General features: G+C 35.5%; 2 protein-coding genes and 1 pseudogene across 2 annotated transcripts; 2 read left to right on the top strand and 1 right to left on the bottom strand.

Annotated features, from left to right (window-relative positions):
• The first annotated feature begins 264 nt into the window (after positions 1–264).
• On the top strand, positions 265–1,285 carry LOC143575544 (cytosolic sulfotransferase 12 pseudogene; annotated as a pseudogene).
• Positions 1,286–1,876: 591 nt separating this feature from the next.
• On the bottom strand, positions 1,877–5,226 carry LOC143575545 (fructose-bisphosphate aldolase 1, cytoplasmic-like). Its single transcript, XM_077059893.1, has 3 exons — positions 5,157–5,226; positions 3,467–3,694; positions 1,877–2,912 (listed from the first exon to the last, which is right to left on the bottom strand). The coding sequence occupies exons 1-3, from the start codon at positions 5,182–5,184 to the stop codon at positions 2,092–2,094; spliced, it is 1,077 nt and encodes a 358-aa protein (XP_076916008.1). The 5' UTR covers positions 5,185–5,226; the 3' UTR covers positions 1,877–2,091.
• Positions 5,227–9,833: 4,607 nt separating this feature from the next.
• Positions 9,834–11,020, top strand: LOC143575542 (protein FAR1-RELATED SEQUENCE 5-like). The gene is made up of 2 exons (XM_077059892.1): positions 9,834–9,852; positions 10,311–11,020. Exons 1-2 carry the CDS (start codon positions 9,834–9,836, stop codon positions 11,018–11,020), a joined length of 729 nt encoding a protein of 242 aa, XP_076916007.1.
• The last annotated feature ends 3,802 nt before the right edge of the window (positions 11,021–14,822 follow it).

The following is a 14,822-nucleotide window of genomic DNA, read 5'->3' as shown; positions in this document are numbered from 1 at the left end:
TACGTTTTGCTTATAACTGCGTATATGAATCCTTGTTAACGTCAATTTGTGTATGTTTGACTTTGTTTAGGCTTATAAGCTTTATGGATTTGATTCAGTGATTTCTACTTTTAACTTGATTATGTGTTGTTACATTCAAATAGTCGATTTAGACCTAATTCTCACCATTAAACTAGAATAAAATCATTAGGTCTATAAACAAGAAAATGTCGTTTAATTTTATACAAATAGCCTTTAAATGTCGATGCCTATAGCTCCTCATAATTTACTCTTCCTTCTTCTATAGCTAAATGTAGTAATGAAGAAGACGAAAAGGCGAATATGGCCCTCGTCTTAGATAGATACAAAGACATGATAGCAACACTTCCAAAGGAGAAAGGTTGGATGTCCGAAAACCTTTACATGCACCAAGGCTTTTGGCACCAATCGAAGCTTAGAATCGGATCGGTTGAAACCCTCATGGCCTTACAAGACACTTTCAAAGCTCGTCCAACCGATATCTATTTGGTCACACTGCCTAAAGCTGGCACAACATGGCTCAAGGCGCTCGTGTTTGCTTTGGTAAACAGAAACAAACATAAAATTAATGGTCTTTCAACTCACCCTCTACTTGTCTCCAACCCCCATGTTTGTTTACCCTTCCTCGATGCTGAAGTGTACAGAAACACTCCAACTTATGAAGATGAGCATTCGCCACGTCTCTTTGCTACCCATATATCCTACGCTTCATTGCCTCAGTCCATTCTTGATAGTAGGTGTCGCATAGTTTACTTATGTAGAAACCCTAAAGATGTTTTGGTCTCTCTGTTACAGTTTGTTACAGTTTTCAAATAAGATTAGGGACAAATCACGTGGTCCAATGACTCTCGTAGAGGCTTTTGAGTTATTTAGTAAAGGCGTCATGCCAAGCGGACCTTATTGGGATCATGTGAAAGGGTACCATAAGTTTAGCTTAGAGCACCCAGAAAATGTTTTATTCTTAATGTACGAGGACATGATAACAGATACCACGAATAATGTGAAGCGACTTGCGAAGTTCCTGGATTGCCCCTTCACTGAGGAAGAAGAAACCGAAGGTTTGGTACAAGAAATTGTTAACTTATGTAGTTTCGAAAATTTAAGTGAGGTTAATAAGCATGGGAATTTTTGCAAGAATACACCAAATGCAGCATTCTTCAGGAAAGGTAAAGTCGGAGATTGGATCAACCATCTAACCGATGAAATGAGTCGTACTTTGGATGAAATTACTGAAGAAAAGTTTAATGGTTTAAATATCTTTTCCTAGTATGGTTAATTGGGTAAGAAGAGTAAGAATTTCCATCCCCATCCAAGATTTAGCTTTTGACACATCGTGTGTGATAAATTAGTTCAATTTCTGTGTTGAGTGAAGTTTTTTCCTTCTCGCGTCATGTAAAAGCATGTGTTGCTACTATGCTGATAATAAATGTTGCAATTTCTTTGCTATTTTATAGAGCAAATATTGGTGTGCAAGCGGGTTTTCTTCTTCAGACGTATTTAAACCTGGTCAGTCCTGAGACCCGATAAATATTTCCAGCATACCCGGACCCAAAAACCGACTAAAAGTATTCAATAAAGTACCCAAAAACCGACTAGAAATTCCATCAAAATGATGACAAAATCAAAAAGGCAAAAAAGTCAACAGCTTTCTCGTAACCAAAACTTGTCACAAAACTAAATTTCCATCCAAAGTCTAGCTTAACTTTTCAGGTTAAACATACCGCTTTCTAACATCATGAATATTAGTTCATAGGTAACATGAGGTCATGTTCTAGGTCTACGTCATCTGCATTCAAGCTTTAACGTTTGGACCCAAATGGTTAGGACTTTAAAGTGGCTATGTGATTCTTCACCAAAGTAACAACAAAAAGTGAAACACTGCATATATTAAACTTCAAGAGAAGCAAATGTTTCAATGCTTATTAAAACTAAACCATACTCACCATACTAGAATTAAACCACAAGTTCAAAACCAAATTCAAACATAAAAATAGTTCCAGAACATCAAATCCGCCTCATCCTACAAAATTGACCCAAAACAAACATAGTACTGAAGAATTACCAAACCGAAGCTTAGTACTTGTAGTCCTTAACATGGAGGCTCTCAGACGCACCTTCGCTCAAACCCGAACCACCCTGATACTTTCCAAGGGTTGCCTCTGAGTTAGCCTTGCACCGTGCAAGAAACGCAGCCTGAGCTTTCTGCACATTCTCTTCTTTCCCGGCCCACGCCTTGAGAGTGCTTTGTTGTAAGGCCCGCCCGAACGAAAAGGACAAAGACCATGGCTTCTTACCCACGTACTGGTTCATGGCGTTAAGGTTGACGGTAGCCTCTTCCTCACTCTGACCACCTGACAAGAACACAACGGCTGGGACTGCAGCAGGCATGGTTCGTTGCAGGGCGCGAACGGTGTACTCAGCAACAACTTCAGGTGCAACCTTCTTGGCATCAGACCCGGGGGTGACCATGTTGGGTTTCAAAAGGGTACCCTCAAGAAGAACATGGTGATCATTAAGAGCTTTGTAGCAGGCGGCTAGAACACGCTCGGTTACATCAGCACACTTGTTGATGTCATGGGGTCCGTCCACAAGAATCTCAGGCTCGACAATTGGGACCAAACCATTCTCTTGGCAGATAATAGCATACCTAGCTAGCCCGTTGGCGTTCTCGTTGATGGCTAGCTGCGATGGCTCATTCGGGCCGATCTTCAGAACTGCACGCCACTTGGCAAACCGCGCACCAGCAGCATAGTACTGGGCACACCTTTGGCCTAGACCGTCTAGACCTTGGGTTGTGGTCTCACCGTTTGTTCCAGCTAGCTCAACGGTACCCTTGTCAACCTTGATACCAGGGAGGACTCCAGCTTCCTTCATGACATCAACAAATGGCTTGCCTGCAAACATTTGTTTATATTAGATCTCAAAACAAATAACAGAAAACAATTTACTAACATAGCAACTCAAATGCAAAATAATAAATAAATACCATTAGTAATAATGTTTTTATATTGTAACAAGCTGCATAGTTTGTGAGATAACAAGAACACGGACTTTCACCGGTTAAACAAACATCCATTGCACACATCTTGGTTTTAAAAAGCCCAAATAAATCTAGGGATGTGCAAGAACCAAAAAACCGGAACATGACCGAAATAAACAAGATCTCCGAACTCAGACGAATAATAAAGGTTTGTTTTTATGTTTTCATAAAAATGTAATATAATGGTTCGCTTTATGAAAACAATCAATGGGATGAAAAAATTATTAACAAAAGACATGCAAAAAAGATGAGCCGGCTGCAGCTTCTTATTTAACTAAAAGTTAACTGATTAAAAATAGAGCAATGTCTCACATAAATGAAGCGTTTAAAACCAATTTTAAACTGATAAAAGTAAATAGTAGATTGTCGCTTTCTTGCAGTTTCCACAAATTTTATATGCAATAATACCTGCAGCAGTCTTCTGATACAGAGTTTCCTCAAAGAGAATAACTCCACTGAGGTACTGGAGGGCACCGGGAGTGCAGAAAAGAAGTTCACGAAGAGCTCTCCTGTTTGATTCGACATTCTCAACATTGATGCTTGATAAACGCTTTCCAATAGTGCCAGTTGACTCATCAGCAGCAAGAATACCCTTGCCAGGTGTACCAATGTAAGTAGCATTGGCAATCAACTCATCTAATTAAAAAAAGAGAGAGAGGGTTCATTATATGTTTCTAACATTAACAAAAACAAATCACCATTTATTCTAAATCAACTATTAGAATCTGATAACACACATACAGACTGAAAATACAAATCAGATACATAATAGCAGAGAAAAACTTATAAACATAAACAATGCCAAACAGATCTACAAAATTATTTCAAAATCCAAATATATATCTACCAAACCAGTAACAACAAATATTCAACACAGCAATTGCAGAAGCAAATTTGAGCTGGTAAAAATCAGATCTAAATCTAAAGAAAACAGTAGATCTAATACAAAGAATCTAAATAAAAAAAATTAAAATAAACAAATAAATGTCAAATCAACTGAAAATTTTCATACAGCAGCAACAATTATTATCAAATAACCAAATCAGCAGTTATTCAACGTCAACATATCTCCACTTCATAATTACAAAACAAATTGATAAAACAGCAAATATCTGGTAAAAGCAAGGTCTAAATCGACTATTCGAATTTAATTAAACAAAAACAAGTTGTAAACACATCTCTGAATCAGATACATAATAAAATCTTAAAAGCCTAAAGTAAATAAAAACAGAAGATCTAAACAGAAATTTAGACCTTGTTTGAATATGCATATACAGAATCAATAGCAGAAAGACTGAATAGAGTGAGATTATACTACTAACATCAAATACTCAACCCATAGATTACAGTAACAGATAAAAATTAGGTCTAGAAAACAGCATGAACTTAACAGCACAAATACAAATTAAAACTACAAATCAGATCCATAATCACATAGCAAAAACTAAAAAAAATCAATCAAAAAAGTAGATGCGTAGAAATCTATATCAATAAAACCAGCAACAGCTAAAATTGAACAAAGCGATTGCAAAAACAGATAAAAAAAACTGGTCAGAATTAGGTCTAAATCGACCAATTTGAATCTATCAACATATAAACAACTTCAAATGACAAATCAAATCCATAACAGAAGCTTAGAGTTAATAAACCTAATCAAAGACAATCAAAACAGTAGATTTAAACAAAAATTGACGAAAAAACAAACGCATATGCAGAATCAAAAGCAGTAAATAAAAAATATAAACAAATAAACTGAAAAGTTTCATACAGAAGCAACAAAACAGATCGATAAAACTAGTAACATCAAGTATTCGACCTAGCGATTACAAAAACAAGTTAGATCCATAATAAAACATAAAAGCCTAACCGAAGTCAACAAAAACAGTAGATCTAAACAGAAATGAACGAAAAACCAGATGTGTATACATAATCGATAGCGTAAGCTTAAATAAATAGAGATTATACACAAACAATTAGGTCTAAATCAACTAATCAAAGATCAAAGTCAAATAGAAGAGTAGATCTAAGCAAAAACTGATGCGTATAGAGAATCAAAAACAGAGAGAGATATGAAGGATGGAGATAATTATTATTATACCAGCGTACTTTCCTCTGTAGGCAGACATGGTGAAGAAGAATTTGGAGAGATGATAAAACTTGAAGTGAGAGTTGAATGAATTGAAGGTTGGTGAAAACAAAGTGAGCGAGGGTTTAATATTTAAAGGGAAAAAAGAAACAGAGGAGACATTGGTTTCGCCGCCTCAAACCAAATCTGGCGTCTCACACGGGAAACAAGTTTGGGGCGGTTTTCCGCTAACTTTACCATTTTGCCCCTCACCTAAATATTTCTTAAATAATTAGTGATTTTCTTTTCCTTTGCGTAAATAATTCCTTGGTTTTGCGATTGTGAGTTGAAAGTAACTCAGTCAGTATCGATTACGTTAGTTATGATACAGAAGTTAAATTAAACATAAATCCGTTAAATTAACATATAAAAGAATTATAATATTTAAAACGATGTATATGCATATGGTAAAACTCGGGTGTTAGTAAACCTAAGTGTTACTGCAACGAATCGATGTAAATTCAGTCAGCACCGGTTACGTTTGCTATCTTATAAACAACAAAAACAAATAATGATCCCTTTGTTTCCGGTAGATGAGCCGTGCCCGGTTTGCCGTAAGGTTTGTTTGGATTCTTTTGGCGAGCATGCGGTTCACTGCAAAGAGTTGCATGGGTTTAAGTACAGGCATGATTTGGTGAGGGATGTTCTTAAACGAGCTGGAATTTCAGCTAAAAATGAAGCCCCCGTAAACTTTCTTACGGATCCTCAAGAAGGAAGATCTACAAAACGACCGGGCGATATTCTTTTTTTTGGTGGGTAGGGGAAAACACGCTTGTGTCGACCTCACAGTAGTGTCCCCTCTTGTTGGGATTATGAACAATGGGTTTGTAACAGACCAGGCAACATTGAAGGCGGCATCGGGCAAGGTTGCTAAACACGAGAGAGCTTGTTTGAGAATCAACACGTGTTTATCCCCTTCGTCTTTGACACTTTTGGTTTCTTAGCTCCGGATGCCGTGGACCTTTTGAATAGGGTTCAGAAAGTTGTGTATAGTAACGTATCAGCCCATAAGAATCGAAACTTTGTTTTTAGTCGGATTGGGTTTGATATCCAAAAGGGGGTTGCGGCGCAGCTTGTTGTCTGCTTACCTGCCACTTCATTGTAAATCGTTTGGATGTTTCTATAATATTAAATATTATTATTTTAAAAAAAATAAAAAAAATGACCAACCAACCGTGTGCCGTCAAGTGGATAAATAACAAACTTGTGACACCGAAGTTCAATATGATTATTAACTCGTTAAAAGTAATTATTTGGTGTTGCAATGGTTTTTATTAGTTCACCTGGTTGTTCCACGCTAACTTTTTTTTATGTTCTTTTTTGTCTTACAATTATTTTTATGACTTAAGATACCGTGTATAAATTGAATGTGGCTCAATGTAGAGCACTCAATGTTATTAGTGAGAGATAGGGGTTCAAACCTCACTATCATCAATTTATATGGGAGATATGAGGGATGACACTGGCTTGTCAGGGTTCGAGTCCTGATCTCACCCGGTTTTACCGGCTCCTCGCTGTCGTGCCATTTGACGGGCATGGGGGTCGGGTTTTATCCGGTGAATCCCTCAATAGGTGGACCGCTAGGGGCTCCGCCCGTCCAGACTAGTGGCCGGCGCTGGCTACCTTTAGCCAATGAAGGCCGCGTACGAAGTACCCGGCGTTACTTAGTTGGTCGTTCAAAAAAAACGTTGATACCGTGTATACCAATAGAAATGGTGTTGGTTTGCCACTGTAATGCGCATTTCTTTTTTTTTTCTTTTTATTTTTGGCTTCATTATAGGTTTATTTTCGAGGTTGTTTAATATGCTACTATGCATTTGGGCATAAACACATTTATTTTTTAGTTTAGTTATTGTGTCTTGATTTTGAATTTTTATCGACTAGTTGAAAGGAAAGAGAGGAGATTTTCGTATCACTGCCTCAAATCTTGCATCTCATACAAGAAACAATAATAGGCAGTTTTCAGTTTTTGTTACCATATTGCCCCTGGGCTAAATATTCTTTAAATGATGCATTAATAGATGATAATAATGTGTATGAAAAGTAAATCAATGATTAACTGAAAATTAATTATCACACAAGTTGCTTTTATGTCCTCGAAGGAATATGCTTGCGGGATATGCTACTTATTTTTAGGGCTAAAAATCTTTAAATAATAATTTATTTGATGATAATAATGTAATCTTGTAAAAATGGAAAGAAATTAATGTTGAACTAAAAATTTAATTATCATACAACTTGATTTTAACTTTTTATGTCTTCAAAGGAGTATGCTAACTATACTATTTTATTTTTCTTCAAGACGAATATGATCATGTTGTGGTTAAGTGGTATAAAAGGTTTTATGTATTTATTCTATAAAATTTAATTTTTTTTCTTTTTTAAAAAGAAGATATTACATATTTGTATATTTATAATGTCTCAAAGCGGCTTAATCCGAGGTTTTATGTGCTTTTTGCTAAGGTTAAGCATAAAGAATAGACTTGAATTTTAAGACTAGTGAGCTTGTTTTTAGGTCTTTATGTTATTAACAAACAAACCAACTCGAATTGGCTCTTTAGAGCCTTGGTTGTTATTGGCCTCTAGTTAGTATATATGAACCACAAAAATAGGTAGCACAACTTAAAAACAATCAATATAACGATTGCGAGTTTATGATTCTATATATGATCAAATTAGTCATTCTTTAATCATCATCGAGATTTTAAAAACATTAAAGAGGGCAACACATATTGATACAAAAGGAGTTCGTTCAATGCACGACTCAAGTGTGGATCAATTATACCTTTGTTGATGGATGGATCAAAATTTGAAGAACCAAGCAACATAGACCACTATCGGTGGACCGTTAATCATGGATCGGTTGTGCTATTTCTATACAAATTACAAAAGTTGAACTCAAATTCTTAAGTTAAATGTAAGCTTGTACATCTTTGAGTTTACGATACACATCAAAATAATGTGTATTTGTTATGAATAGTTATTGACATGGTTATCAATACCTAATATATATTAGTTTTCTCCCCAAGTTTTCTTATCCTATATATGCATCTCATTGTACCTCTTTGTAATACACACCTAATTAATGAAATCGTTCTTTCTCCATACATGTCCATCTCTTATTGTTTTGCTATTAAACTAGTTTTACAACACGTTATCAGCACGAAAGTGCTCACCCTAAACTCCAGATTTTTTTTTTGTTGTCAATAACATTAGTCGTTCCTAAATCTCATGTGTTCACAAATCTGCTTCTCTATCTAGCCTTACAATCACCCTTAGAACTTGTTGCATCTCCATCCCTCTAGAACTACGTTGCATAGTGGTGGTAACGTTTAAATAAATCAAGTCAATTAGTCGCATGTCCGGAGCCACGTGACCATGCTACTGTGTAACCGCCTCAAGTATCGACTTCAGTTCCTGTATAAATAACCGAGGATAGACTATTAATCAGGTAAACAAGCAAACTCTGCTACCACGCACACACAGATATAATGGTGTTTTTTGATTTTTGGGCAGTAGAGTTTAAGCTATTATTTTTAGTAAGAGAGGAGGGGTCATGAATGCAGTTTCTGATTTAAATAGCGGATAGGGATTTAACCATTTTCATGTTTCATTGTTTAAATCGTATTTTCTTTTACACATCTTTTCATATATATTTTTTTAATATAATTTAAACAAACCAAATATTATATTATTCTTTGTTACAGTAATTTGTTTTATATAAAAATTGTAAGTTATATTTTAAGCAAAAGGCTTTTAAGTTTTTAGTGGCTGTTCTTGGAGGCAAAAGTTTTTCTCAATTTTTTTTCTGCAAAAGTTTTTTTATGGTTAATTGACCAAAAGATAATTAAATAAATTAATTAGTTAGCCTTAATATTGTTAAAAGCTATGGGTCCCAATCGGATTTGAGGAAGCAAACGTTCAACATGAGTAGACAACATTTATTTTAAGTTTTTTGAGGTTCAAATTAATATCTTAGATGAAATATTTAATTATAAATGCACTAGTTTTTATCCTTTATATTACAGGTGTTGTTTTACATTACTTGTTTTTAATATTTATATACTTTTTTGGGTTTAATTTTATTTATTGTAATGAAATTTTTAATTTAATGAGATGTTCTAACTCGTTTAAGGAATATCTGGGTTTGGTAAGACCTATACCCATGAATTCGGGTCAAATGCATGAGAAACCTCCATTTAAAAATCAAACAAATCTGATGACTCTTAAAAAAGGGGGAGAGACCACATCGCGACACGTAGGATTTTTATGTTTTCGTTTATATATTTTATATATATATATATATATAGAGAGAGAGAGAGAGAGAGAGAGAGAGAAGATGTAATACGCTAATCCCTATCGTACAAAATCGTACGCGACATCAGCAAGCGTCGGTCTACACTTATCATTCATTTGAAAGCGGTTGAGGAGACCCCGTGTATTTTTAAGCTAGAAGGGTACGGTTGTCTTTTTGATTCCTCATTTAAATTTGGTAATTTGCGTATAAACGGTTACGATCCTGATATTTAGCTTAATCAAAATCAATTTCTTATTTTACGAAACAATTTTTGTACCAAAAACTATCAATTGAGCTCTCTTGAGTACACGAATTAGTTTTTCAAGCGATTTTTGTGATTTTAGGGGTTTGAAATGGAAGACGATCGCGAATGTAAGTTTTTGCTGTGTTTGAATTAATCAACTGTAGATAATTGATTAGTCTAGTTTGATTTTATGATGTTTCATAATATGAACGTATCATGAGCGTGTTACTATATCTGATTATGAGCTGATTATAACGTTGTATAATATGAACGTCTTATGAGCGTGTTACTATTAGGATTAGCGTAATAGTAAATCTGTATGTTAGTTCTCATGAGAATCACGTGATAATTGATTAGTCTGGTTTGTGAGCGTGTTACGAGCGTGTTCATACTAGGACTGTCTTTGGTTTTTTATTTTCATAATATGAACGTATCATGAGCGTGTTACTATATCTGATTATGAGCTGATTATAACGTTGTATAATATGAGCGTCTTATGAGCATGTTACTATCAGGATTGTTAAAATGGTTTGATTATAATTTTGAGCGTGTATGGATTGTAATTTTTTTTTGATGTTTTGTGTAGATGAATCAAGTGTTTTGGTTGAAGGTCAAGGGGTTGATATCATTCCTGAAGTTGCTTCTTCATACAGACGTGTTAAAGGAATGAGGTTTTCGTCAATTGATCAAGCATTTGATTTTTATTGTGAATATGCTAAAAAAGCTGGATTTGGGGCTCGTAAAGGCGGATCTTACGTGCATGGTGGTGCACTAAAGACCAAGTACTTTACATGTTGTGAAGAAGGTCACAAGCCAGCTAAAATGTATGATTCAAAAGGTGATTGCAATGAATCAAGCAAGTCATATTACAAAAGGAGGAAGAGACCGACAATTAGTTGTGGTTGTAGAGCACATATACAGTTGAAATCTGTTGACGGTGATTTTTTTGAGGTAGATGATTTTGTTGAAGGCCATAATCATAGAATGGTTGCAGATTCTGATATGCAGTTTCTTAGTTCTGCGAGGAAGTTAACACATGTCCAAGAGGAAGCTATTTATGAGCTTTCTAATATGAACTTGGCACCTGTTAAAACGTTTAACATTATGAGAACACAGTACGGTGGTTTTGAAAAGGTAGGTGCAACTAAAGATGATTGTAAGAATTTTAAACAAGGTATGAATTGTTATATTGGAGAGTATGATGCTGAGATGATTGTTCAGAGATTGTGTGCGAAGAAAACATTTTCATCCGATTATTGTTTTGAATATGATGTCAATGATGAACCAGTTGTTTAGTTATCACAAACAAGCTTACCAAACGCTCATCAAACGCACAAGACCAGTTAAAGAACATGTTATTCACTCATCAAACGCTCATCAAACGCCTAATACTATATGCAGAAATGTAACATCCCGTTTTTCGAGTCTCGGTTAATAAATGAACTATGAGTTATTATGAGTCGGGCTAGTGTTGGGTAAATGGATATGGGTTATGGACTTGGGTTATGAAAGAAAGAAGGAAAGACCATGGTCTTAAGTCCATGATCAATAAATATATATACCTTTAATCACCCATTTAATTTCATTTCACATATATTCCATACACCATCAAAACACACACTTAAGCTCTCTCTCTAGTCTATCTCTCTCTCTAGCCGAACATAGAAGAAGAATAGATCCTGACCTAAGGTAATGATAGTATGATGTTAAACCCGTTAGTTATGGTCACGAAACGACGAGCCGAGACCGTTAAACCGTTTAAGTCACGAGATCCGGATGGAATCGGGTATAAACCGAACCTAAGATGAGCTTAGGGAGCACCCTAGCTCAGATCTGGATCGAACGGGACGAAAAACGATGAAAAACGAGTTAAAACCCGTTTTTCCGGCGAATCCGCGGTTTTCCGGCGACGGCGCCGGAAAAGGTAATACGAGGAAGGGAATGTTAGAGAATGTTTCTGACATTCTCTGACCTAACCCTATCGCTAACGGGAACTTAACGAATTAAAAGGTGATTCGTTAGCTGATTCGTCTATGGGAGCATAACGAACTAGCTTCAGTTCGTGTTCAATTCGTTAAGGGAAAAGATAACGAATCACCCTTGATTCGTTATAGTCATTCGTTAAAGGAGATAACGAATTGGAAGGTCCAATTCATTACATGGAATGATTCGCTACATGAACTGATTCGTCAAAGGACCAGTTCGTTATAAGGTCCAGTTCATTTAATAACCAGTTCGTTAAAGGGTTCAATTCGCTACAAGGACCAGTTCGCTAAGATAAGCCAATTCGTTAAGAGCAATGTAACGAACTAGAAGTTTAACAAAAGGACAGAATGGTCCCTGAACTTAGAAAAAGAATGATTTAATTACAAAGAAGCCCTTGAACTTTTAAGTAGCAAATTAATTAATGATTCAAAATGCTAATGGAAATGTGATAAGATAGTTAATAGAAATAAAATTTTTCCAAGTTGACCCGGCAGCTCGACCCCAGCCAGGGGCTCTGCCCTTGGACCCTGCTAGGGGCTACCGCCCCTAGACCCCGCTGTCAGGGGCGCTGCCCCCAGACCCCCGTTCGTTGAGGGTTATAACTAGACTAGAAACGCGATGTGAGTAGTGATAGTTAAATTGATACGTGTAATTGTTATACAGTTAGTCGAGCACAACTAAAGAGGGGAATAACCGTAAACGGTGAACGCAACCGCATTGAGGTGAGTTTCTAGCCCCACCTCCTTATTTTGTTTTCGGGGCTGTGTGCATACTCGGTGTGATAGTTAATACACTTATCTTAGGTGGTAAGTGTATGCCTTGTATGATTTATGTATGATGATTGCTTGACGGTGTGTGAACGATCTTCGGATATTGCATGTGCCATCAAGTGGTAGTTAAAGGTATGATTGATATGTGTGATGTATGAATGATGTATGTATGAATATATATGATGTATGAATAATGTATGTATGATATGTTGATGGTACGTGAACGCTCTTCGGAGATTGCACATATTGTCAAGGAAAGTATGTAAAGGACATGTATGTTATAGTAGTACGAATGTAGGGAACCGACCCTAATGGTTTCGGCAAATGAAGGAACCGACCCTAATAGTATCGGCGAATGTAGGGAACCGACCCTAATAGTATCGGCGAATGTAGGGAACCGACCCTAATAATATCGGCGATGTTAATAGGGCGAAATGCTCTTTAAAACGTATATGTACGAACGGAAGTATTACATAAGTATGAAAGAAAGGATGAGAGTACGAATGTATGTAAGCATGTAAGTAAATATGAAGTATGTACCTTCGGGTGCATATGTCAGTATGTGAATGTATTGTATGTCTTCTGATTAACTAGAACTCGCTCAGCGTAGCTGACTTTTAGTATGCACGCATGTGAGTAGAATGAGGCAACTTGCTTGAGGGGAAGCACATGGCATGGATTTGAAGGCACTGGCATCTCAATGAAGTGCTATGTTATGATATTTAAAAGACAATGTTTTATGTTTAAATAATTGAAATGCTCGTTAAGACAAGGATTAATGGTCATGTAATGTAATGGTTTGAATGTTTTAATATTCCGCGAATGTTTTTGTTAACTCTGATAGTATGAACTGTGTTTATGAGTAAATCCAACGTCCAAATGTGAGGCACCGGTAACGGGGCCTTACAAGAAACAATTGTTAAGTTATTACAAACAAGCTTAGCAAACGCTCATCAAACGCCTAATACTATATGCAGAACCAGTTGTTTAGTTATCACAAACAAGTTTACCAAACGCTCATCAAACGCACACGACCAGTTAAAGAACATGTTATTCACTCATCACAAACGCTCATCAAACGCCTAATACTATATGCAGAAACAGTTGTTCAGTTATCATAAAAATTCATACCAAACGCTTGTCAAACGCACAAGAGTAGTTATTTAACACTTGATATACCAATATGATGAAATCAACACAAACGCTTTTCAAACGCTTACAAACAAAGGTTAATTGACAACGTAATAACCAATAGTTAAAAACAAATAATACAATTTAACATAAAATTAAACCCTAAAACAATTACAACCACTGATTGTTGTCAAACGCTCATGAAAATAACTGTTAAAACCTCTCTAAAACCTAAAACGATTACAGGAATAATAAACAAACACCTGATTTATTAATAATCTGAGGTTTATTTTGTTTATGCTTTGATATTCGTTCTTTTGTTGAAGCAGATGAGTTAGGGTTCTTTGGTTTATTCATCTTCATTACGATTGAATGTAGTGTGCTTCAGTTGCTTCGTCGCTGGAACAGTTGATAGTTTTAGTTGATTGAATGAGTACGCTTTCGTCGCCGATAACCGCTCTCTTAATAGTTTGATTAATGAGAGTGATTTTAGGGAGATTAATTGACGATGTTACCCTTTATGAAGAAAGAGACGCGTGTTTTAAAAAACTTGATCGGACGCTTGATTGTGTCGCGTACTGTTTGTACGATAAGGGATTAATGTACGGTAACCGCCCTCTCTCTCTATATATATATATGGGTGTATATATAATAATGTTATGTTATTGAACGGTGACAATAACTTAGAGATTTGAGTTCATGTTTATTTTATTGAAGACATGTCCCTTTAATACTTGTAAAGTTTTTGGAAAGGTCAAAATTATAATTTTATATAAGTAAATAAAAGGAAGTTTATGTTTATGCCTTCTTGGTATGATGTTACGTTTCGGTGTGTGTATATATATATATTAATCTTACTATATATATATATATATACTAGGGTATAGCCCCGTGTTACACACTGGTGGGAAAATATGTCAACAAACATAATAAATTTAAACAACAAAATCAAGCAACACAAAACTTCTTCAAATTTTCGGACCAAAACATTAACCATTTACATTGTTTAGATATTAAAAGTAAAAGTTACAATAAGTTAATGTACATCGAACAACCAAAAAAAATCAACAAAAGACATAAAATGTTCTTTCATATTAAACCACCCTCAACTTATTTAAACATTCTACTAAAAGAAACTCATTTTTCGCTTCACCACCTGAAAATATAATAAAACAATAGCATTCAAATTAAATATAACATAATAACATATT

This window comes from Bidens hawaiensis, unplaced genomic scaffold (assembly GCF_021521415.1).
Source record: "Bidens hawaiensis isolate Kalapana, Puna unplaced genomic scaffold, B.hawaiensis_p1.1 tig00027535_1, whole genome shotgun sequence".
NCBI lineage: Eukaryota > Viridiplantae > Streptophyta > Magnoliopsida > Asterales > Asteraceae > Bidens > Bidens hawaiensis.
The sequence above is the reverse complement of the archived record's forward strand: the minus strand, read 5'-3'. Positions and strand labels throughout refer to the sequence as shown.